The sequence below is a fragment of the Telopea speciosissima genome, chromosome 3 (assembly GCF_018873765.1).
Source record: "Telopea speciosissima isolate NSW1024214 ecotype Mountain lineage chromosome 3, Tspe_v1, whole genome shotgun sequence".
NCBI lineage: Eukaryota > Viridiplantae > Streptophyta > Magnoliopsida > Proteales > Proteaceae > Telopea > Telopea speciosissima.
In genome coordinates, this window is record NC_057918.1 from 49,553,715 (window position 1) to 49,580,877 (window position 27,163).

The 27,163-nt window shown below is 40.8% G+C and overlaps 1 protein-coding gene across 1 annotated transcript in view; it reads right to left on the minus strand.

Annotated features, from left to right (window-relative positions):
• Positions 1–27,163, minus strand: part of LOC122655243 (BAG-associated GRAM protein 1-like) — a 58,680-nt gene that overhangs the window by 22,596 nt on the left and 8,921 nt on the right. The window contains exons 2-3 of the mRNA XM_043849452.1: positions 23,344–23,394; positions 22,965–23,062 (exon numbers count right to left, since the gene is read on the minus strand). Coding sequence (XP_043705387.1) covers positions 22,965–23,062; positions 23,344–23,394 — 149 coding nt within the window. The remainder of the gene's footprint in view (positions 1–22,964; positions 23,063–23,343; positions 23,395–27,163) is intronic.

Consider the following 27,163-nt stretch of genomic DNA (forward strand, 5'->3'; position numbering starts at 1 on the left):
CTATGATTATGGCCAGAAGAGCACCGATTCCGAATATAGTGGCTATGGTCAGTTTGGGTACTCAGCACTTGAGTTCGAAAATCAAAGCACTGGTCAAGTTTTGTGGACATATTCCCAGTCCTAAACTAGCCACACTCATACATGCCTCAATATGACAGTAGCAGTGAATCTCACGCCTCATGGCAACCGACACTTATATACCTTAAGATAGGGGACTTGGAATATGTTGATGACAACACTTAAATAAGTTCTATGGAAAACTATGTGCAATACTACAGCAGCAGTATGACATGGGAAGAATATGTGGAACGACTCATTCTGAATGAGTGAATGCATCACATTTTATGGGATGATAGATCATAGATGTAATATTTAAACAGATTGATGTATTGTACACTTTAACATTTCTAATGCTTATTTAAGTTGTTTTACATTAATTGAATGCTTTGATTGCTTTCTATTACTAAATTATGTGTAGCGTAGGGTATTTTAGTACGGCGTCGCCTACCAACCTAGCGTCCAAAGTGAAACTCCTATTTGGACTTTGTTTTTGCAAAATCTGATAGTGTCATTGTGTTTAAATGGTCTCAAATAGGCTGAGTACCAAGTTTCAGACCCAAACTAGGGCTAAAACCCACCGAAACCAGCCTTCGAGTTGGGAAAAAAATTTACCTGATGCAAGTTCATCATAGAAATTGGCTTATTTCTTTAGAAATAGGCCTAGGGTTGGGTTATATACATGTTGGGCCTTTGTTCCCAAGGGTTTTCTATGTATTAGGCCACTTTAATGAGCCTAAACTAGGGGTACATAGGTTGCATACGGGATTAACCCAATACTTAGTTTATTTTTATGTTTTTTTAATTGAACCGGTTCAAATTGGTTGCATCCAATTAGTTCAATTTCAGTGATCAGATGACTTGGTTAAGTGGTCATGTGACAACTTAAGTGGTCATGTGATGTAAGTTGGGCTGGATTAGGACTCTATCTGTCCAGCCATGTTTTGAGTCTATTTCTTTTAATATTTTAGTTTCCTAGTTAGTTTAAGTTACCTAATAGGCTAAGGATTGGGTTAGACCTTTCCTTTTTAGTGTAGGAGTCTAATTTTGAGTCTTTTCTATAAGGTTGTACGGAGGCCAAGTATTGAACATGAATTTTGATTAATAAAAACTCAGCTTTATGCTTGCTGCCTTTGTTGCTGCTGTTGCTCTTTGAGTGTTGCATCCTTGTGGTTTATCAAGGTGGAAAGGGTGGATGGACTCCTACGACTCCTTGCATCTGCTTATGATCGGGAGGTCCTCTTCAATCAATTCTCAAGCTCCTACTACTGTTGATCTTCAAACCCAGTGAGTTATTTAATTTTCGGCAACTATCTTCTTCTCATAATTCCTTACAGTCTACCCTAATCATTCTCCAATCGACCTCCATTAATCCTATCTCCATTAAACCCTAATTTCCCAATTCAAATAAATTTCCCCATTAATTTATCATCAAATTTCAACCACAGTACCCTCACTGCCCTACCTATACTCGATCCAAAACCCTGCCCTAAATTCCCATTAGAAACCCTAAATTCAGCCTATTTCCTAATTCCTAAAACCCAAAACCCAAAACCCTAACCCTAATTCTGCAGATTTTTCAAACTTAACCAAATCCAATTATTTTTATCCCATAATAACCCCCTAGACCTGCATATTAAAGCCATATAAGACCCATTCCCAAATTCCCATCCTAAACGCTAGAATTAACCTAAATCCTAGTGCTGTCCATTCAAACCAACAACCCCTTTTGCGATTGATCCTGTTGTCTGGCTCCTAGTAGGTCTCCTACCTATCTAAGACTACATTATTACCCCAACTCAGTAGAGATCTCGACCCAATTCGGAAACTTGGCATGTCGAAACCTGTACTCGAGACAAGTTCTTCTTCCTTGTGCCTAAGGAGTCGTTTCCTAAGATTATAATATCATTAACATACGTCATAGTACTAAATCTCAGCGAATATTCAACCAGGCTGAGAACGAGATGCATAGTTGAAATGAAAAAATACATCTCGGTCGAAATTTTGGCGAGATGCCAAAATTTCGGCCAGATTTACAAACTCAGGTCATAAAAGTGCAATGTCTCGCGACTCTCGGTCGAAAGCTCTCTGGTGACTCCCATTTTGACTGTTTAAGCTGGCTTTTGCTGTTTTTTGCTTTCTTCTTTGATTTTTCGCCGCATCAATGCCGGAATCACTTGGGAAAACATCATTGAAGCTTCCTAGCACATCCTTGAAGCTTGCTCCATTCCCAGTTTTGAGTATGACTCTCAGTCACAGGGACATACTGGATCGTCTATTGTGGACGACATCTTCTCCTATCCAACCCACCAGCCGTACATGCTACCAATGGTGTCATATGACAGTGGATCAGCAGTGGGTAGTTCTTTATAGTTTGGTGACCCATATCTCCTAGGATAGGTTACCTTCAGTATGTCGATGATGCAAGTTACATGGCAACTATGGAGGAATATACTCGTTTCTTCTTCCAGACTATCACGTGGCATTCATTTGTCCTATAGTCAAAGGACAATGCATGTCAGTTCTATCGGACCATGAGTGGGATCTATCCTAAACAACGTAGTAATTATTATTAGTAAACACTTGTATTAGAAAAGTGTGTTGACATGCAAATTATATACTTAATTCTATGACTCGCTGACTCTATGTTTGTATGATTTAGTTGTTTAACTTGCTTATTATATCTTCTAGTACTTAGACAATGTGTAAGTATACATTAGGATTCGACCGTACACTACCAATCAAGGGTGCAAATCCAAAACACCATTTTGGGTGACTACTTTTGCAATATGAACACTTACTGTTGAAATAGGTTACTTACCCGATTGGGGTAATTAGTCCTAGTTATATTATGTTTGTCTTTCTTTTGTTTTTCTCTTTTTTATTGTTTTTCCCTCAGCCGAGTTCTATTTTGGTATTCCTAGTTGTATTAGGAATTCCTAATAGGATTAGGACTGAGGCAGCATTCCTATTTTTACTTTGATTAGTTGTAATTCAATTTAATATAAATAAAGGGCCTGGGTGATCGATTTTGATCATTCAAGCATTCAGTTCATAGGGCAGTTAACATGGTATCAGAGCCAACTCTGATCTAAGAGCAGCCTTTCTCAGTTTTCTGGTTTTCTGGTTCTTCCCCCTCTCTCTTTTCTCAGGTTTTCTGGTTCTTCCCCCTCTCAGTTTCAGTTTTTTTTCTTCTCCACCACTCTCGGTCTCTTTCTCTCCATCAAGGCAGCAACTATGAGGTGATCTAATGCAAGTTTAGCTGCTGCCCTCAATGTCACCTCATTGAAGATCGAAGAACAGTGGTGTGACCTAAATCTGCCGGCAGGTTTCCTCCATCCTTGGTGATCGAGCTATCCTTTCAACTGAAGTTTGATTTCTGCTTTTGTGGAGATTGGTTCCTGCTGTAATTGGTCTACACCATTCCCTGTTTGAAGACTGCAGATCTGGATCAAAACCAAATTCTGATTCAACCTTGCGATTTTTCTACAATCAGTTTTTTTTTCCTAAATTTTGACAAATTTAAGGCTTTTTATTGGCTCATCAGAAGGAGCTAATTTTTGGAGGATATCTTCCCTACTGTTAGAGGGAAACTCGACCTAAGTTTCAGCCCATTCTAACGGTTGAAAATTCTGCAATCTCAAAACCCATCTTTCACACTCAATTCAAGTTTTTGAAGAACTGATTTTTTTTTCTGCCTGGCTGAATTATGAGGGACTCAGAGATGACTGCTACTACTTCTGGAGGAGATGGTCATACTAGGAATGACTTTCTTCCCTATGCTACTGCCATTAAACTTGATGGTACGAATTACTTAATTTGGGCCAAATCATTATCCTTGACCGTGGCTGGTAGGGGACTTACTGACCATCTTACTGGCACCACCAAACAACCTATGAAAGTTGGTGCTGCCCGTACTAAATGGGCTGCCAATGATGCTATGGTGATGTCGTTTGTTTTGAATTCTATGACCACTAACCTTTCCAATCAATATCTCCTCCTTGACACTGCTATTCAGATATGGACTGCTGTCAAGGGAACTTATGGTCGATCAGGAAGTGGTGCTCAGGTTTATGAAATCAGGAAGACACTCCAAAATACTACTTAGAAGGAGATGTCTATCACTAAATACTATGCTGCTCTCAAGTGTTTATGGCAGCAATTGGATCATTATGCTCAGTTTCCACCTACTACTACTGCTGACATTACTGCTTATCATTCGTATGTTGATCAGTTTCGGGTCTATGATTTCCTAGCTGGCTTCAATGATGATTATGACCCTAATCGGGTGCAAGTCCTTGGTAGGGTTCCTTTTCCCACTTTAGAGGAGACTTTTTCTTATGTTCACAGTGAAGAGATACAAAGGGCTGCCATGATGATTACAATGGTAGGGTGCTGGCTCCACTCCTATTATTTCTTCTGATAGTGTTGTTGCTACTCATAGTTGTCACGTCGTCATGGCGATCCAAGTCAGTGGAGGGGTGTCATGTCGATCATGTTTTATTTTTTATTTTCTCTATTTTTAATGTTTTAATAGATGTATACTCAAGCCATGTTTTATTTTTTCTCTATTGTTTCTCAAGTTTTAAGGATAGCAATCTTTTAATTAAGCAAAATCTAAGAAAGGGCATAAAAGGGTTTTGATTTAATGACTAAGGGTAAACTTGGAGGGATGTGTAAAGTACGAACAAAGGAGAATAAAAGAAGAGAAGGCTACTTTAGGAAAAAAACAAAAATAAGGGTTTGTAATAACCCACGATCGGATTATGGATTTATGGTTGTCTTCAACCTTACGACTTCAGCCTAGGACGGAAAACAGCACAGTACGAAGGAGATAACTCCTTCAACTCTTCTCGGTCCAGTCTAAACCTTCAGGCGAAGCATCGCCACATCATGTTCTATCAATTCCAGTAAGAACTCATCACAGAAATCAACTAAACAGAGACAGAGAGAAAGGAAGAAGAAATCGAAGAGGGAAAGAAGAAATCGAAGAGGGACGCCATGGCGTAGGTCGACATGCATGCTTCTCCAGTGCCAGGACGCCATGGCGACGCCATGACAACTATGCTGCTACTACTACTACCAAAGAGCCTGTGAAGTGTGAGCATTGTCACAAACCATATCACACTAAGGCTCAGTGTTGGAAATTACATGGGAAGCCTGCTGATTTTGAGGCCAAACGTGGTCGTGCTAAGTCTAAAAACAAAGCCAATCACACTGAAAGTGTAGCTCCAACTCCCACTGCTGACATCGGTTTCTCCCAGGAAGAACTCCAGGCTCTACGTCGTATGTTGAACACATCCGCTACCTCTACTACATCTGCTGCCAATTCAGGTTCCTTCTTTGCCCGTACAGGTATTTCCTTTGCTGGTCATTGTGCATCAGTAGTTTCCACTCCATGGATCATAGACTCCGGGGCTACTGATCACATGACAGGTTCTTCCAGCCTTTTTGTTAGCATTATTATGGAGTTCTTTTTTTCTTTAGTTCAAGCTGTATCTTCTTTCTTTACTTATTTGTATAATCCAGCTTGAGGGGGAGTGTTGGAATATGTACTCCAGAATACCGTGGGGGTATTCTGGCCTTTTTGGGGTAGTTTTATTCTTCTTATGTTATTAAGTGCAAGTGGGCTATGTGGGTTTTAGTCCCACATCGCCTAGTGTAGTCTCTTTGTAATTTTCCCTCTATTATAAATAGAGGGGCTTACCTATCAATGAATATAACACATTATTTTCTCTCATTCTGTCTTTCTAACCCACGATTCTGCCAACATGGTATCAAAGCTGGTCTGATGTAGGTTAGAAAAAGAGAAAGAAAACCCTAATCCATCTCTTCAATCAACTTCTCCCTTCTCCTTTTCTCAGCTTCTCCTTCTTCTGTTTTCTTCTTCTCAACCTTGTAAAGGGGCAGCCCTAATGAGGTAAATACAACATACCAATGATTTAGTTGCTGCCCCCCTCCCTTTCTACCTTTTTTTATTAAAAAAATTCTGTTCAAAATCTGCTGGAGCCATACGTGCGATATTGGAGCTGTTCAGAATTTTTGGAGATCTGATTTCTACCTAATGAAGATTGATCCTCCATTGTTGGAGCCTCCTATGCAACCTTTTCCAGCACTCGTCTACCCCATTCCATAGTCTTCCTTCCCTTTTTTTCTTTCTCTCCATCTTTTATTAACTTTTCCAGCCTCCATACCCAAATCGATCTCAACTTGTCAGGGTTTTTCAAAACCCTGACTCCAATCAATTTTGGGGTTTCCCTTTTCAAATGCAGTTGATTTTTTGGGGGTGAGTCCCTACTACTACAAGCCCTACTCGACCTAAGTTTGGACACTTTCTGATGGCTGGATTTGTTTTCACAGCACAACCTTCTCAACCTGCTATTTTTGGTTGGTTACCTGCTAAAACCCTGACTCAAATCGAAATTAGGGTTACAGGTTTCTATTTTTGCTAATTTTTGGTGGGCTGATTACTCCAACTACAAGGACCACTCGACCTCAGTATTAGCCTCTTTCCAAGTGTTTGAAGACCACTGACCCCAATCGATCCTCCTTTTCAGGGTTTTACAAAACCCTGACACATCGATTTTAGGGTTAGGGTTGCTTGCTGCTGCTGGAGTTTTTTGGAGGTGTTTCAACTATCAAGAGAGGAAATTTACTTCAATTATTCATGGCTTGAAGAAGTTATTTTACACAAGATAGCTACTGCCCTATTTTTTCTGCACTTTGGTGTTTCTCCCACTTGAAGATCAAGTCTCAATCACCAAGGAGATTGGTTATTTGAACTGGAAATCCATTCCCGCAGTTGAGGTCAGCATCTATTACCAGAAGACATCACCTTTGGCAAGTCATCATCACTTTTGTTGAAGCCCCCTTCCCTACAATCGATCTTCACTTTCAGGGTTTTATACAAAACCCTGACTATTATCGATCTAAGGGTTAGGGCAGTCCTCTCTTGCTGTTCTTTTGAGGAGAGTTTTATAACCATCAAAGGAGTATTCAACCAATATTTCAGCATCATTCATCAGTTATATTTGGAAAAAATTCAGGTTCATTCTTATGGCTTGGTTTCTCTAATTATCAATCTTTTTTTTACTTGTTCCTATGTGGCTGGCTACTTCAACTACCTATAGATCTGTCGAGTTATTTATCTTATATTTGCTGATTCTATTGGGCTTCACTACATATCTTGCTGGTTTTATTGATTGGCTTCTGTAAGCATGACTGGTTAACATGTTACTGTTGCCTTTATGTGGACTACTGCTGCCCTATCATTGAGACTGAGTATCCTACTATTGGAGATCGAATTTCTTTCATTATTGAAGACTCGAATCTAATACCCTGGAGATCAGCTTATTTGGGATTACAACAGTGTGTTCCAAGGTTATTGGTTGCAACTACAAACCTATTCAATTATGTAAAGCTTTTTTGGTTCATATCCGGCTTACTTTGAGAGCTTGATCTTAGCCTTATTCATTAATTCAGATCTGATCCAAGTTTTTTGTTGAAACTTCTTACATCCATTACTGTCCAGATATCTTCGTCAATTCTATTTAGCATGTGGGAGTTTATAGTTTGGAATTTTGCACACTGGTTCTTCCTTGTGTGAAGATCGATCAAGTATTTGAAGAATGGTGCCTCCTCCTTCTAAAAATCAGGCCTGTTTTTTTATAATTCAGATCTGATCATTGGGGATTGGTATTTGGAATTAGTTTGATCGATTGAAAAAGGTTGAAGATTACTGTGTTGCATTGTATTTGTCCATGGTTCATTATCCCATTGCTCTTTTCAATTCACCACCTCCCAAAACATACCTTTGGCATATACCCATAACTCCTTTGGAAGTTAATGGTATGCTCTAATTTGTCATTTCTTCCTTTTCCATTACCCTTAGCACCTCTTTGGAAAATTCTGGAATATTATGTTTTTGCCCTATCTCTTACATCATCTCTGTTATGTCCACGTGTACTACACGTGAGGGCGGGATTATGTACAGTACACCTGCAGACATTGTAGAAGCAGAACTTGCAGGAACACTTGGTGCAAAACATAGAAGATCAGAGCTTTCACCATTGCCAATGGGTATCTACTTTGTTATTGGGTTGATTTTGCCGTAAGGGGGAGATTGAAGTATTAAAGTATTAAAGATGTTTGGTTATTGCCTGCCTATATAAGGTTCTACAGTTGGGTTGATTTTTTCAACTGCTTGATCTTTTTTGCTGCTTGATTCATCTGCTCACTACCCTAGTTACTTATCTTCAAGATTATCATTCAGAGATTCATCACTGGACAGCAATAGAAGATTGGTGAAAGCTGCCTTTTTTGGAAGACATTTCAGTCCCAGTTTGCTGATCAAGTCTGCCCAAGTTTTGAAGATCTATTTTTTCCAGTTCTTGAAGGTTTATTTGGGAGTTGCATCGTCTTGAAGTTGGATTCTGCTACAACTTATTTTTTTCCCATTTTGTTCAAGTTGGGCATTAGTACCTTGTATGCGCCAACCTGAGGGGGAGTGTTAGCATTATGATGGAGTTCTTTTTTTCTTTAGTTCAAGCTGGATCTTCTTTCTTTACTTATTTGTATAATCCAGCTTGAGGGGGAGTGTTGGAATATGTACTCCAGAATACCGTGGGGGTATTCTGGCCTTTTTGGGGTAGTTTTATTCTTCTTATGTTATTAAGTGTAAGTGGGCTATGTGGGTTTTAGTCCCACATCGCCTAGTTTAGTCTCTTTGTAATTTCCCCTCTATTATAAATAGAGGGGCTTACCTATCAATGAATATAACACATTATTTTCTCTCATTCTCTCTTTCTAACCCACGATTCTGCCAACACTATTTAATACATATTCTCCTGCTTCTGGTAAGGATAAAGTCAAAGTTGCTGATGAGTCCCTCTCCTTTATCTCAGGGAAAGGATCCATTGGTTGTTCTCCTTCCCTTACACTGTCATCTGTGTTGCATATTCTGAAATTTACAACTAACCTCCTTTCCATTAGCAGTATCACAAAATCCCTGAATTGTAAAGCGACTTTTTTTCCCACTCACTATGTTTTTCAGGAACTAGACTCGGGGAAGACGATTGGAACAGGTAAAATGCATGGCGGATTGTACCTGCTTGATGGAGATCCTACACCTACCCAGGCTTTACCTTCTGCATCTTTCTCTTCTGAATTACACAAATGGCACTCCAGGCTAGGCCATCCCCCTTTAGGTACTTTATTAACTTTATTTCCAGCATTAGTTAAAGATTGTACTAAGGAAGACTTTTTTTGTGAGCCTTATGTCTTGGCTGAACAGACACGCTCAAATTATCCTAGTTCTAATAAAAGATCCTCTTCCTTATTTCATGTTGTTCATATGATGTATGGGGTCCTAGTAGGAAAACTTCCCTTTCTGGACATCGGTGGTATGTCACTTTTATTAACTGCTATTCTAGGTTCACTTGGGTCTACCTTATGCACACAAAAAATAAAGTTTTTTCATGTTTTCAGCACTTTCATCAGTTGGTTAATACCCAATTTAATGCCACTCTTCAAATTTTGAAGAGTGACAATGGGACAGAGTATATGGAAAGTCGGTTCCAAAAATACCTTGCTACCCATGGAATCCTCCATCAGACCAACTGTGTCGACACTCCAGCCCAAAATGGTGTGGCTGAGAGAAAAAACCGCCACCTCTTGGAGGTGGCTAAAGCTCTTCGGTTTGCTCGCAATGTCCCTTACCTGTATTGGGGGGATGCTGTCCTTACTGCAGCCTATTTAATTAATAGGCTGCCTAGTCGGGCGCTTAATTCAAAAGCCCCTATTGAGCTATTACTTGGCTCTTCTTCCTTTATAGTCCCACCTAAGGTATTTGGCTATGTTTGTTATGCCAGAGATACAAGGTCCCCTAGTAAACTTGAACCCCGTAGTCTCCGCTGCATTTTCTTGGGTTACTCGGCTACACAGAAAGGGTACAAATGTTATTACCCTCCATCCCGCCGGACATTTGTCAGCATGGATGTTGTCTTTCATGAAAGTGTTCCATGTTATGTGTCCCCACCTCTTCAGGGGGAGAGTATTAGTGAAGATGTGCTGACTATTGACTCTCCACCTCCACTACAGTCTGCTTACCACGAGTCTGAACCAGTTTGGCCTGCCCCTAGTACTCCCCCTGAGTCTAGGGGAGACTATCTCTATTTAGGGGGAGCAATCTACCCCGGTCTAGACTCCTATCCAGAGGACTATTAGTGAATTTCAGCGGAGGATTGATGACAGTACTATGAAGACCTATGCAAGGAAACATAAGCAAGTTCAATCAACTGTTGCTCTAGAACCCATCCAATTGCCAAACCCGAATCCAGAACCTGCCTCTCCATCTGGTAATGTTCCTTCTCCTGAATTACCTATTGCTCTTCGTAAAGGTGTTAGAACTTGCACTCAGCATCCTATATCTCATGTTGTTTCTTATGACTCCCTTTCCCCATCCTTTCGTGCGTTTGTTTCCTCTCTTTCTTCTATTCGTATTCCTAACAATTGACAGGAAGCTCTATCAGATGGAAAGTAGAAAGCAGCTATGATGGAAGAAATGGAAGCCTTGAAGAAAAATAACACATGGGAGCTTGTGGTTCTTCCACCTAGGAAGAAAAACGTTGGATGTAACTGGGTGTTTATGGTAAAACAGAAGGTGGATGGCACTGTGGATAGGTATAAGGCACGACTCGTGGCCAAGGGGTTCACTCAGACATACGACATTGATTACCAATAAACTTTTGCACCTGTTGCAAAGTTAAATATTGTTCGTGTGTTATTATCTTGTGCAGTCAACCTTGGATGGGATTTGCAGCAGCTAGATGTAAAAAATGCCTTCCTAAATGGAGCACTGGATGAGGAGGTGTATATGGACATTCCACCAGGGTTCTCTTGCGACAAAAACCAAGGAAAAGTGTGTAGGCTGAGACGTGCACTATATGGGCTGAAGCAGTCACCGCGAGCATGGTTTGGCCGGTTCCACAAGGCCATGATTTCTGTGGACTATAAGCAGAGTAATAATGATCACACACTCTTTATAAAGAGGACTGGTGAAAAACTCACTGTTCTTATAGTCTACGTTGATGACATAGTGGTTACTAGCAATGATGGTGATGAGATCAGACGGTAGAAGACCTTCCTTGGATAAGAATTTGAGATTAAAGATCTAGGGAAACTACGGTACTTTCTTGGGATTGAAGTGGCTAGATCTGCTAAAGGCATTTTTCTCTCCCAAAGGAAGCATGTCCTAGACTTATTGGCTGAAACCGGGTTGTTAGGCTGTCATCCTTCAGATACTCCTATGGACCCTACTGTTCGACTCAAGGAAAAAGAGGGTGAGCCTGTTGATAAAGGCCGGTACCAAAGACTTGTAGGGAAGCTGATTTATCTCTCACACACTCGTCCTGACATTGCTGTCACCGTGAGTACTGTGAGTCAGTTTATGCATGATCCCTACTCTTCTCATATGGAGGTTGTCCTTCGTATCTTGCACTATTTGAAGTCCGCTCCTGGAAAAGGAATTCTTCTGCCGGCACATGGTCACCTATAGATAGAAGCATACACTGATGCTGATTGGGCTGGTTCTACAGATCGCAAGTCTATTTCTGGGTATTGCTCTTTTGTAGGTGGAAATCTTGTTACATGGCGTAGCAAGAAGCAAAATGTGGTTGTTCATTCTAGTGCTAAGGCTGAGTTTCGGGCTATGGCACAAGGTATTTGTGAGTTACTCTGGCTTAAAGGTTTGCTACAAGATCTTGGTGTTCCTATTCGTCTTCCTATGATGTTGTACTGTGACAATAAGGCTGCGATCAGCATAGCACACAACCCAGTACAGCATGATCGTACCAAGCATGTTGAGGTGAATAGGCATTTCATCAAAGAAAAGTTAGAAGATGGGCTGATTTGTATTCCCTTTGTGACATCTGCTGATCAACTTACTGATATCTTCACCAAGGGATTGTCTGGGAAATTGTTTCATCCCAATCTAGTCAAGTTGGGCATGATCGACATCTTTGCTCCAACTTGAGGGGAAGTGTTGAAATAGGCTACTTACCCGATTGGGGTAATTAGTCCTAGTCATATTATGTTTGTCTTTCTTTTGTTTTTCTCTTTTTTATTGTTTTTCCCTCAGCCGAGTTCTATTTTGGTATTCCTAGTTGTATTAGGAATTCCTAATAGGATTAGGACTGAGGCAGCATTCCTATTTTTATTTTGATTAGTTGTAATTCAATTTAATATAAATAAAGGGCCTGGGTGATCGATTTTGATCATTCAAGCATTCAATTCATAGGGCTGTTAACACTTACATATGTTTATATAGCCTAAAATAGGGTTTCCATAAAGTATCAAGCCTTAATTTAGCATAAACGCCACTGAAATAGGCAACCGAAACATCATGCGAAAAAGGACAAGATTTCAGCAAAAATCTCGGTATCTCGGATATTGCAGTCAAGCCGAAATGGCCCACCGAAACGAGATTGTAAACTATGACGTACGTAACCAGAATCACGACCTTATCCCCCCGATGACGCACGAACACAGAGTAATCAAAGCATTGAGTAACCTATAATCACCAATTACTTTACTGAACTTATTGAACCAAGCACGTGGAGACTGTTTCGGCCCATATATGACCTTGTGAAGACGGCATACCTTGGACGCATTCTCCCTCTGAGCAACATACCATGGAGGTTGCTCCATAGTATACACTTCTTCCTCAAGATCACCATACAAAAATGCATTCTTGATATCTAGCTAAAACATACGCCAATCAAGATTCACTGCCAAGGAGATAAGAAAACTCGAACATAATTAAGACGTGACATTGGAGAAAAGGTCTCAAATTAATCGATATCACAAGTCTGAACAAAGCCTTTTGCAACCAACCAAGCATTGAGGCGCTCAACTAAACCATCGGGAAAATATTTAACTGTGTAAACCCAACGACATCTTACAAGCTCCTTCCATGAGGGTAAGTCATTAAGAGTCCAAGTTTGACGATCTAATAGGACATCTATCTCAACATCCATAATACGTTTCCAACCAGGGTGCAATAAGGCATCCAGATACTTAATAGTTAATAGGTACAAACATAGTAGATAAAGACAAGACAAAATTGCTTAGTAAAAGGGGAAGATGAGACATAGGGTAAGCAATATGAGACGGTGTAGTATAGGTTCGAGTACCTTTATGAATCATAATTGGCAAGTCAAGATATGGAAGATCCCCAAGTAAGGAGTTTGATGAAGTAGAGGGCGGTTGCAAAGGATCAACTTGGGTAGTAGAAGTTGACTTTGGACGGCGCTTGTAGACCTACAGTTGTTTTGTTGGAGCACTATCATCAAAAGGAGAGTCAGTAAAAGGAATAAGGACTGGAATTGGTGGAGCATTTAGAATATCAACTATCTGATGGCTCTCAATATAAAAGTATGGTGTAGATTCAAAGAAGGAAGCATCAACACTGACAAAATATTGACGATTAATAGGATCACAACATTTGTAACCTTTCTGAGTGCGAACATAGCCAACTTGGTAGTACGTGGGGATAACTTATCATTTCCAGGGCGAAGATTGTGAACAAAACAAACACAACCAAATACCCGTGGAGGAAAACCATATAGATTAACGTCAGGAAAAAGAAGAAGAAAAAAAAAAAAAGCGACCTAGTGCATGAGGCTCCTACAACTGCAAGGTCTGGGAGCGGCAAATGTACACAACCTTATCCCTGCCTCGCAAGAGAGGTTGTTTCCATGTTTTGAACCCGCAACCAACAGGTTACAATAGTGCAACTTAACCATAGTGCCAAGGTTACAATAGAGAAAATGGAGATTCATCACCAAGAACAACAAATAGCATGTGATTGATTAAATAGAAAGCAATAAAATAGCATCACTCCACAAATATTCGAAAACATTTATATGCAACATCAATGAACAAGCGACCTCTAGCAAGTGCCTGTTTTTCCTTCCTGCAACACCATTCTGTTAAGGAGTAAGAGCAATTAGTTTAATGTATCGTACCATGCTTAGAGCAAAACTCAAATATTTCACATTGGATATACTCTTAAGGCATTATCTGAACAAAAGACTTTCATTGACACATCAAACTGAGTCGTAATTTCAAAATAAAACTGTTTAAAAGTAGATAAGAATTCAAAACGGTCTTTAACAAATATAACCACATCATACGAGAGTGATTGTCAACAAAAGTATTAAAGTAAACAAACCCTAAAAGACTCTTGACATGACGTGGACCCCAAACATCAAAGTGAACTACGAGGAACATCATGAGATGGGAATGAGGTACGATGATGCTTTCCAAGTTCACATGCTTCATACTCAATATGCAAAACTCGCAACCATAGTTATCAAGGAGTCGCCATGGCATCTAGGCAGAAATTGTTGAGTCAAGGTGATTGGCGCCTTGGTGTCAAGGCGTTGTATTATTGTTTATTATTATTTTAGATCTTGTATTCTATTTGTTATGTTCTATTAGATACCGCGATGGATTTAGTGGGGTTATTTTGAGGATTTTATCCCATCTTGTCTCTTGTGTACCCTATACTTATATAGATTAATGAAAGGGGGGAGTTCAAACTGATCGGTTGTTCTCCCCAAAGGATTACAGCCTCCTCTCTTCTTTTCCATCTTCTTCCTCTCCACCTTCTCCATTAAATCTGATTTTATTTACATGGTATCAGAGCTAGGATCTTAGGAGTCGATTCTACATCCTAGGACCTACTCGATTACTCTCAGATTAATCAAGATAGTGTTGCGGTTTTGAAGGCTTCAGGTTTGCAGGTTTTCATGACCACAGTTTGAAGGGGTTGCAGCACCTATGCTGCATTTTGGTGGAGTTTGCTGAGACTGGTTCATGATTATATAAAAGAACCTAGTCTCGATTTTATGGTGGTTGCTTGATCTCGATTCAAGGTTTTGGGAAGAGATTATTCTTCGATCTCTGTTCCTCTTTTTTGGTGATTTTAAGGTTATTTGTAAGGTTCTCCCTGAATCGATTTTTGCTGGACATTGAGTTTGTATCGATCTCTGATTTTTCGGTTGCTGTTGGCGATAGAGGTTGCTTACTGGTTTATCACTTTTGCTCTTGTCTATTAGTTATTTGTGAATTTCTGCATCGGTTTGCTTGGTCGAGATGGGTGACCCAACTAAAGATTCCAAAGGTGTTATCTCTGAGGTTGTTTCGGGCTCTTCCAAGCCTATTATAAAGAAGAGATTGGAAGGGGTGAATAATTTCCAGCAATGGAAGAAAATTGTGTGGGTTGTTTTGACTGGCCGTGGCCAATAGAAACATCTTACAAAAGCCAAACCAAAGGATGATGAAGCGTGGGAAATTGTAGATGCACGCATTCTGGGACAGATGTTGAACAGTATGGATTCACAAATTGTTGACTTAGTGACTCACATAGATATTGTAAAGGAGTTATGGGATTACTTACATGTTTTGTATTCTGGACAGAATAATTTATCCCGTATATATGAGAGCTGTCACAGGAGTTTTATCGTGCTGATAGGAAGGGGCATCTGTTGACCCAATATTTTGCTGATTATAAACACATGTTTGAAGAGTTAAATGCGTTACTGCCCATTAGTTCGGATGTGAAACAGATGCAAGATCAACGTGAACAACTTGCGGTCATGGGATTTTTAGGAGGACTGGGCCAGGAATATGACTCAGTACGCACTATGCTTGGAGGTGATAAAGTTGCCTCACTTGCAGAGACTTTCTCTCGCGTTCTTCGTGTTTCTCGTGATAGTTCCCATGAACCAGCAACTGCTCATGGTGAGAGCTCTGCCCTTGTTGCTTCTAGTCAAGAGAGAGGTAATGGTGGACGTAATGGGGACCATGGTGGTGGTACAGCTGGCCGTGGAGGTGGAAGAGGCAGTGGTAGTGCTAATGGTAGTGAAAATTCTGGTTCTGTGAAGACTTGAAATCACTGTGGTCGACCAGAACACATCCAACACTTTTGTTGGAAACTTCATGGGAAGCCACCGCACCAACAGTATGCTAATTCAGCAGCTAGTACCGAGTCTCCTGCTACACCTTCTGAGGGTAAGGTGGTGAGATTGTCTGATGAGGATTATGCTTGGTTCACACAGTTTCAGATTTCTCAACCCTCTACATCTTCCTCCACAACTACTTTTGCCAACCGGCTGCTGCTCCGCCTCCGCCTCCTCCTCCGCCTCCGCCTCCTCCTGTTCGGCCAGCCTGTCCTCCTGTTCGGTTCACACTTGTTCGGCGTCCTCGTGATGATCCAGCACCCCCGGTCTTTACTGATCCTCCAACTTCAACTTCGCCTGCGGATCCTCCTCCTCAGTTAAGTATTCCTTCTTCTGATCTTGATGTTCCCATTGCTCTTCGTAAGGGTGTTCGTAGTTGTACGCAACATCCTTTATCTCATTTTATTTCTTATACAGGCTTATCTGCTAACTTTTCTGCTTGTCTCTCTACTATTGAGTCATATCCTACCCCTAAGTCTGTTTCAGAGGCATTATCCCACTCTGGCTAGAGGACAGCTATGGAGGAGGAATTGGCTGCATTGGCTGACAATCACACTTGGGACTTGGTACCTGCTGGCATGAAGGTTGTTGGTTGTTGGTGGGTATTTGTGGTTAAGGTGAACCCTAATGGCTCCTTGGCTCGTTTGAAGGCCCGCTTGGTTGCCAAGGGTTATACATAGGTTTATGGGGTTGATTATCTGAATACATTTTCACCTGTTGCAAAGCTTGCATCTGTCCGTCTTTTGATCTCTCTTGCCACGTTCCATCATTGGCTTCTTTTTCAGTTGGACATGAAGAATACGTTTCTTCATGGTGGTCTCCAAGAGGAAGTTTATATGGAGTAACCTCCTGGGTTTGTTGCTCAGGGAGAGTCTGGTTTAGTGTGCAAGCTTAAGAAGTCGTTGTATGGTTTGAAACAATCTCCCAGGGCTTGGTTTAGAAGATTTTCTGTGGTTGTTCTAGAATTTGGGATGACTCAGTGTGGTAGTGATCATTTAGTATTCTACCGGCATAGCAAGGCTGGAAGGATATTTTTTGTGGTATATGTAGATGATATAGTCATCACTGGTGATGATGTTGAAGGCATTAAGCAACTGAAGATACATTTTCAGTGTAAGTTTCAAACCAAGGATCTTGGTAAGTTGAAGTACTTTCTTGGAGTTGAGGTAGCTCAGTCTAGCAAAGGTATTTCTCTCTCGGAAGGAATATGTTCTTGACCTGCTTTCCAAAACAGGTATGCTTGGGTCTAAACCCTTGGATACTCCAATTGACCCAAATTTGAAGTTGACAGCTGATAGTGGTGATGCTCTTGATGATCCACAAAAATATAAAAGACTAGTTGGAAAATTAAATTATCTCACTGTGACCCGACCGGATATTGCGTTTCCGGTTAGTATAGTAAGTTAGTTTCTATCCTCTCCTAGGACGTCACATTGGGATGCTGTGATTCGGATTCTGAGATACCTCAAGAAAGCTCCAGAAGGGGTCTACTCTACATTGATCATGGTCATAGGCGTGTTGAGGGGTTTTGTGATACTGATTGGGCTGGTTCCCCTGTGGATAGAAGGTCTACTACTGGGTATTGTGTCTTTGTAGGGGGAAATTTGGTGTCTTAGAAGAGCAAGAAACAGCCAGTAATAGCAAGATCTAGTGCAGAGGCAAAGGCAGAGTATCGGGCTATGGCACAGGTTACTTGCGAGCTGATGTGGATGAAGCAGTTGTTGACTGAGTTGAAATTTACGACGGAGTAACCTATACAGCTGTGGTGTGATAATCAAGCTGCTATCCATATAGCTTCCAATCCTATGTTTCATGAGAGGACAAAGCATATAGAGGTTGACTGTCATTTTGTTCGAGAGAAACTACAAGAAGGTTTTATTGCCCCACAACATGTTCGTACAGGAGAGCAACTTGCTGATATGTTTACTAAGTCTTTGGGAAGTGCGAGAATTGATTATATTTGTAATAAGCTGGGCATGGTTAACATCTATGCTCCAGCTTGAGGGGGAGTATTAGATATCGAGATTTGGCATGTCGGTATTAGCACCTGGCCCTAATACCGAGTTGGGTTTAGTGGGGTTATTTTGGGGATTTTATCCCATCTTGTCTCTTGTGTACCCTATTCTTATATAGATTAATGAAAGGGGGGAGTTCAAACTAATCGGCTGTTCTCCCCAAAGGATTGCAGCCTCGTCTCTTCTTCTCCATCTTCTTCCTCTCCATCTTCTCCATTAAATCTGATTTTATTTACATGTTCCTATTGGGTTGTGTGGGTAACATAATCAAATTAACCCTCGATCATGCCTTGGCTCACGAGAAGATGAAACCCTTGATTCCTGCTCCAACTCTCGCCCCCAGTGACTCTGGCGACCACAAACTTGGCTCCGATTATCCGCTAAGTTCTCCTTTTCTCTTCTTCTTCTTCCCCTCCTCCGACCTCGGCTCTTTTTTTTTTTTTTCTTTTCTTTATTCTGATTGTTTCAGTTATTTTTCTGCTCAAGCTCCAGCTCCTGCAACTCTGGCGAAGATGAAGTCGAAGAGAAAGAAGAACTTGAAGGGGGAACTCGATGAAGCTCAATGCTGCTGCAACCAACGAAGATGACGCAGATGCCGCTGTAGAGTAGATTCTTTCAGGTATGGCGAAAGATGTCCCAACCGGCAATACCAATGAAGTAGAGATCCTGAAAAACACAACAGATAGGGTAAAAGGTGACTGAGCAATTTAAGGATTTCTTCAATTAACTAAAAGACATAAGATTTGAAGGTAAGTCAACAGCATGACAATCAAAAGTTAACTTAGGAAAAGAGGATAATGAGACGGACCCACAAGAAGTCACATGAATAGAGGAGTTATCGGCAAGTATGACCCAAGAGGGATATGCAATCTTCTGAGGTGAAGTGAGAATGTGAGACTTACCACTCATGTGGGTAGAGGCCTCAAAATCAATTATCCATAGAATGGATGAAGTGGCAGAGAGCAAGGCGGATATACCTGTGTGAGTCAAGGTGATAATGGATAAGGAAGCACCAGTGGAAGGCTAAAGGTTCAAAATTAGATGATGGAGCTACAAATGAGGATGCATATTGATGTCGCTAAAAAACACCTCATAATTACCATCAGATGTAGTAGCTGTATTGGCTGATTGTGGAGCCTAGTCTAGTTTTCCATGCTTAGCCCAACAGGTATCAACAATATGATTTAACTTGCCACATAAAGAACATTTGTTTGCGACCACCACGGCCTCGTCCTCCCCATGAGCCACACCCTCTCGCATAGAAATTAGAGCTTGGCCACAACCAGCAACAAATGCAGAACTGTCTTTAGGAGAGGTATCGTGGCAAGAAGGGTTAACAATTCACTGAAGACGTACAAAAGACTCATTAGGCGTAGATATCTTTCCCCTAGCAAGTAACTGACTTTTAACGGACTGATAATCAGGGTTTAATCCACCATAAACTTTGTAACGTAAAATTCTTCTCGCTGAAGTTGCACCTGTTCCAGATTAGTAGTATGTGGCACCTATTAAAAAAAAAAAAAAAGTAGCATGTGGCTGATGAATATTGAGCTTCTCTCTTATACCTATAAAAGCATTGAAGTATCTGTTCAAGGACTAGTTCCGCTGCTTGAAGGTAAAAATTTGTCATATAACTCATAAACCTTGGATATATTCTTCTCTTGGGAGAAGGTTCGCTTCAAATCATCCCCCACTCCTTTGGAAATGGTGTGGAATATTATATTTGCTGCAAAGCCTGATCCATGCTGTTCCACAACCATACAAGGATGGTATCATTCTCACGCATCCACTCCTCATAGGCTTTTATATCAGCAGGATCTTTGGAATCACAGGAAGGAGGATCAGATTGAAGATACTTCAGCTTCCCGTTTATCCCTGCTAAGCTGACTGTTCATCACTGGACCCCCTATGCTAGACCTCATCCGTAAAAGGCTTCAGCTTTGGAATGATAAACTCCTCTCCTATGTGGGGAGGATTGAGTTGATTAGATCAGTCCTTCAATCATCCTACATCTACTAGTGTGACATCTATGGGTTCCCAAAATCCACCATCAAAGAAATAGAATCCCCCTTCTATGCTTTCCTATGGAAAGGAATAGAATCTTCTAAATTCCTTCACCCGATTAGCTGGGCAACCATTTGCCACCCCAAATCTTAAGGAGGTCTTGGCCTCCGCAGAATCCGTGATTATAACATTGCGGATATTCTCAAGCTAATTTGGAAAATCTCCACTAGGCATGATTCTACTTGGGTACATTTGAGTCTACTTCTACCACCTCAAAAATGACTCCATCTGGACTGCCCCCCAACCTGCAAACTCCTCTTGGGTCTGGCGTAAAATCCTTCTCCTCCGCCCCATAGCCCTTAGTGCCTCCTCCTTTGTGATCGCCAATGGGACATCCATCTCCCACTGGCTTGATCACTGGCATCCCCTAGGAGTCCTTTACAATCTCTTAGGTGCCTGGTCGATCTACACATCTGGTATCCCCAAATCTGCCCCGCTCTCCACAATCATCTCCCACAGTACTTGATCCCAGCCCCCCTTCCCCTTCCCCCCGGTCTCACCTACGTCTGGGCCTTTTCCCTCCCTCCCCCCTGATGTAGATCAAAGCCTGAAGAAGAGAACAGTCAGGAATTACTGTTCATGTGAACAGTGTCACAGCCATATTGCCTTGATGGAACGTGAACGGTGTCACAGACCCAAGTTGAAGACTAAAACACTGTTCACGTGAACAGTGTCAGCTAAAATTTGCCTTGTTTGGGATCGATTTTTAGAAGAGCTTGTGGGCCCATCAAGTGGAGCAAGAGTCTATCCTAATGTTGCCATAGTTTAGTTTCTATTTTCAGTTTATATTAGATAGTTTCTAGTTTATATTAGTTTCTAGTTTATATTAGTTTCTAGTTTGGTTATCTTTGCATTTTTAGAAGGCTGAGTTATAAAGCCTCTAGTAGTTTCTAATTTTCATTCAGTTTCTATTTCCATTAGTTACTATTTTCATTAGTTTCTATTTTCCAAACAGTTGCTAAGTTTTACTTTCTATTTTTGTAGCCTAGCCTCAGTCTATATAAAGGCAGCTATTGTAATTGATTGACAGAATTAATGAATGAAGTTTTGAGGCATTCTTGCACTAGATTATGGGAGTAAAACCCCTGTTCAACAACTGGGATAGGTGTGGGTGAGAGACTCAGGGCCGAGAAAGCCCATCCCCTACCCCCTTCTTCTTCTTCTATCTTCTCTTCTCCTCCCTTCCTTGTACAATATAAACTGCTGTGCTGTTTCTGTGACTGCAATAAACTATTGTGAAGATACCCTTTGAAGACTTGGGTCAACCTACCATCAATTGAAGTGCTGCTACTGTTGCTGATCAACATAAGGAGGTTATTCACCCCCAGTTCCTGCTGCAAATCTCCACATTCCTCGATCGAAATCTGCTGGGTTTTGGAGCATAGATCCACACCACTAACCACCCCACTCGATCCCAATTTTGGTGTTCTAAATTCCATTGGTTTGGGAGATCTGTCCTAACTTTCTATTTTGGGATTCCCTTCATATCTCCCTTGTTAGCCATCAGAACTGGCTGAGATTTGGAACACAAGACCTACCCAGCCCCTGCTCCACTCGACCTAAGTTTGGTGACCTTCTGTTGGCTGGTTTGGTTCTTATTTACTAAGTTACTAATTCTGATTTTGTTTCTAATTTAATGTTCTGCTGCAACCTATCATCGATCCTACTGTAGAGTGGTTTTTAGTTGAACCCCACCTACATTACCCCCCCCCCCATCCCTCTGATACAGATAAGGTTACCTGCCTCCCCTCCACTAATGGGCTTTTTAGCTCTAGATCTGCTTGGAATTTTGTAGGACCCCAGCCCCCTCAGTTCCTTGGCACAACGGCCACAACCTAGTTTGGTTCAAAGGCCATATCCCCCACCATAGATTTAATGTCTAGAGAAACCTTAACCTATGCCTCCCCACCCAATCTTTTCTCCTCCATCGCCACATCCCTGTCCCCCCCCCTCCTGTATTCTTTGTTGGAATGGTATAGAGGATATCGATCACCTTTTCTTTTCTTGTCCTTTTGCCTCCTCTATTTGGACAAAAACCCTAGACTCCATTTGGCCCCGTTATGGGAGACCTCTACTCTCCGCTCGGGAATGGCTTTGGTTGGTTATGACTTTTTCTAGCAGTTCAATCTGTGATACAGTAGGCAAGCTAGTGATTGGGGCCGCTATCTCTCACATTTGGATGGAGCGAAACCTTAGAAGATGGACCTCCAACTCCCGTTCCATTGACTTGATTTGGAAAGCCATCTTCTATTATGTCAGCTCTAGGCTTCATATGCTCCCCCATGGTATCCTCTCAGATTCCCCAAAGAACAAGCATATTGTTGTATCCTGGGGTTTAGATGTATCTCTTTTTCAGTTTTCTGGCCCGCCTTCCTAGGGCTTGAGGCCTGTATAGCTCCCCCCCCCACTCCTTTTTCCCTCCCTTTCCCCTTTGGGATTTGGTAATGGAATTTTTATTCACTGAAAAAAAAAACTTCATTCAAAACTCCCAACTCTAAATGATTACATGAATATTTAAAGAGTAGAGACTAAAAGAAATCACTCCTATATGTATTCTGTAATAGACTTTGGAACCAACTCAAACTCCAACTGCTATTAAAGTATCTAACTTCAACACAATAAAATAAAATTTTAAATTACAGATAGCCCTGTCTAATCTTACATGTAACTGAATCAATGCTGTACAAAAAAAAATACAAAAAAAATAGGCAAAAAAAAAGGTCAAAGATTCTTAAGAAGTAAGTCCAAAAATAAAATCATCCACGGTATTAGGGACAAGAAGAAATGGAGAAGCAGAGTTCATCACCTAAATCGCTTTTGTTCACCACACGTAATGATAGCATAAGGATCTGATGTTCCGTTCAAGTTAGCACTAATAAGATTCTTGGCTGCCAATAGCTCCAACTAGGATTCAGAACAGAAAGAACCTCCTTGTCAAAATAAATCCACCAGCGAGGATAAATAAATAACCACTATCCTGTTCTAATGTGATATTCAATCGGTTGGGGGGGTAGGAGAGCAAGTTTTTCTTTATAAATTACCAGAATAAATAAATAACCTTCTTTTATTGATATATCATGAGAAACATCAAGATTAGAGCGACAGGGAAAAAGAAAAGGAACAACTGATGCAATTCTTCAAATCAAGCAAGTGATAAAGTATGTGGTCTACAGGATTAAAAATACCTTAATTACATATGCAGAATTGGTTTGAGAATCGCCTTTCAATTGGCCCATCTACAAAATAAGTGCACAACTGCACGTCAAACAAACGGAAAATTACTCCATGGATTTGATAACAGCACAAACAAAGTGCAATATTCAAGAACATAAGTAACAATGTCAGTTTCAATAAAACTTTAATGTACCAAGAACACAAAAGACCAGGTACAACAAGACAAATAATATAACATGAACTTCAGATCAAAAGAGAAAAAGATAGACACTAAAGTCCCAGTTCATAAAAGCCCATTTAGCAGTCACATTCATCACATGCCACCTTCATGCCATCATCAAATGGTCTTTATTGGAATATTGACTTTGGCCCATGCAGAGATGTATACTTTGCATTCCTATATACCCTCGGTCTTTACTTCTTGTACATGATTTAATTTTATCCAGGAAATACCTATTTTGGTGACTATCCAAAAAAAAAGTTATAAATAAAATTTTTAAAAGATTGGGAACAACAAAACATTGTAACTAAAGCCCATTTCCCACAAAAATAAAGATACCACCACAATTTCACTCTACGCCCATTTACAACATTATTTTTTCCCTACAAATCGAAAAAGATATCCTCTCTGAGATCTGGTAACAGTTAAAATCAACCCGAGACAAGCAACACGGCCTTCCTTGCAACCATGACAGCCAATTCTGCCAAAGGACATACTACCAGGCTATGATGCAATGTCCAAGTTCTTCTTCTATCATAGCATCCCAGCTAATGTTGCTCAGAGGATATACTACCAGGCTATGATTGACACTGCTGGGAGGGTTGGCCCAGGAGCGAAGGGGCCCACTCCATGGGAATTGATGAATGTGTATTTGCCCAAGCAAAAATAGGAGCTTGAAGAGTACATCAACTCATTAAGGCCGAGATGAAGAACTATGGAGTCACTATTATGTGTGATGGTTGGACTGGACCCACTAGACGAACTTCCATCATCAACTTCATGGTCGATTGTGATGGCAAGACCATCTTCTTGAAGTTAGTGGATGCATCCAAGGAGAGAAAGGATGCAATGTACCTATACAAGTTGTTGAAAGAACTTGTAGAAGAAGGCCACAAAACATTGGCCAAATAGTGATGATAATGGAAGTAATTTTAAGAAAGCATGAGAGAAATTGATGAATAGGAAAAGCAAGAGTATGCATCTTTTCTACACTCTATGCGCAGCCCATTGCATTGACCTCATGCTTAAAGACATGGGTAAAAAATCCTTGGTAGCGGGTGTGGTCGAGCGAGCAAGACAAGTAACCACATTTGGGTATAACCATGGATTTGCTTTACAATTATTGAGGGAAAAATGCGGAGAGACTTGGTGAAGCCTGGCATTACTCGATTTGCCACCAACTACACTACATTAAAAAGCTTTCAGGATAAGATGGTTGGCTTGAAATCTATGTTTGCTAATGACGAGTGGTTTGGTTGGAGAGAGTCGGGTTCACCAAGAGGTAGAGCAACACAAACTACCATCTCTAGTGACCAATTCTGGCATGATTTGATGAGGGTCATTCTTATATTGGATCCAATGGTAAAGGTCCTAAGGATGGTAAACACAGAGAGGAAGCAGACCTTGCCACACGTGTATGTTGCCATGGAACTAATGAAAGAAAGAGTGAGAGCAACAATACCTAGAGGTGGGAAGGGCTATATTAAAATCATTGAGGACCGATGGGAGAAGCACTTGTCCCATCCACTACATAAAGCTGGTAATGTAGTCCTAGAATAGGAAATAATCCTACTAGGAGCCAAGTAAAAACAAGGTCTGGTCAAGCCTGCTGTTTGGGGCTGATTAGGGCAAAATTAGGGTTTAGAATGGGAATTTGGGAATGGGTTTATATGGTTTTATTCTGCAGGTTTTGGGGGTCATTATGATATAAAAATATCTGAATTTGAACAAATTTTAAATTCCTGTAGAAATTAGGGTTAGGGTTTCGGGTTTTGTAAATAAGAAAACAACTAAAATCTAGGGTTTTAATGGGATTTAAGGGCTGGAACCAAGGTCGAGTGTGAGGGTTATGGCAAGGATGTCATGCCTGAAATTGGAGGGGATTTGGGTAAAAGGGTAGGGCTGGGCAGAACTTAGATGTTCTAGGATTTATGAGAAAAGACAGAAATTAAAGGGAGATCGAATGGGGGAGGGAAGGAAACTAAAAACAGAAATTTAAATCCCAACTTACTATAGGATTCCACCGGCAGTAAATTGAGGGATGAAGGATGAAATCTCCTTCGAAGAAAGACCCTCCCAGCCGTCACGGCGTAAGGAGTCGCAGGATTCCACCCACCCTTCCACCTTGATAAGCCCACAAGGATGCAAACACTCTTGGAGAGCAAGGAGCAGCAAGCAGCCATGAAAAACACTTTTTTTAAATTCAAATCTGTTGTGGGGGAGCCTCCCACGATTCTACTATTTATAATAATAAAGGGGGGCCAAAGGCCTTACAAATAATCAATCTAAAGCAAGTCCTAGTCAAACTAGGAGTGGGCAGTCCTAATCTGAGTCCTAATAATAAAGCATAAAACAGAAATAGACTTATACTCTGAATGGGAGTATAAGTTAAAACAACAAACAATTAAAATACCTATCCCTCTAAAATCGAGGAGGGGAACTAAGAGAAATAAAACATAATAAAAAGACTGTTTTGCCCTTCCTAAAAAAACTAAAAAAACTCTAAAAGGCTCCAACGAAATTCAGCCTAGTCAAGGCTGCTCTTCTTCTTCCTTCAGGGTTTCTTCTTCTTCTTCTTCTTCTTCTTCCTTCTTGGAGCTGCATCAGCTGGTGAGTTTTATATATTTGGTCCAAGATATTTAATTTACATTCGATTTACAATTTTACATATTCATAAACACTAACAAATTATTTATGGAATTTTCAGCATACTATCTCAATCCAAGGTATCCATACAAGCATAACCTTGGGCTAGATGATTCACTAATAGAAGCAGTGGAGTCAATGGTGGCAAAGTTGGTCCCTAAAGCCTTTGACCAGTCAAAATGACACAATGAGGAAAGAGTTGGTACTTGGTAGTTATTTATAGTAATTTACTATATTGTGTACTAATCCAAGGCATGTTTGAAATAAGCACAGAAGGGATGCAACAAAAAGTTTCAGTTGTGTAGCCGGAGTGCATGGTAGACAAACCGCAGACCCTGATAGGTCCACTGCATTATTTGTCATCTTGTCTCCATTAAAGCATGTACCTATAAATAATCCTAACATTCTCAACTTCTAATGCAGGCAAATGGTGGACCCTTTATGAGAAAGATGCACCTCATTTAAAAAGGATAGCAATCAAGGTGCTCTCTCAAACTTGTTCCGCCTACGGATGCAAGCAAAACTAGAGTACATTCTCACTCATCCACAGCAAGAGGCGGAACCGACTAGATCACAAACAATTGGAGCAGTTGGAGTTTGTGCATTACAACATGAGATTGAGGATGCAACCATAGTTGTCATGGCGTCGCCATGGCCACGCCATGGCGTCCTGGCGCTGGAGAGGGCTGCATGGCGACCTACGCCATGGCGACCCTCTTTGATTTCTTCTTCCTGACTCTCTTTCCCTCTTCGATTTCTTCTTCCTGTCTTCGATTTCTTCTTCCCTCTTCGATTTCTTCTTTCCCTCTTCAATTTCTTTCGATTTCTTCTTCGATTTCTTCTTCCTGTCTTCTTTCCCTCTTCGATTTCTTTCGATTTCTTCTTTCCCTCTTCGATTTCTTCTTCGATTTCTGAATTTTCTTCTTAAAACTTGAGAAACAATAGAGAAAAAATAAAACATGGCT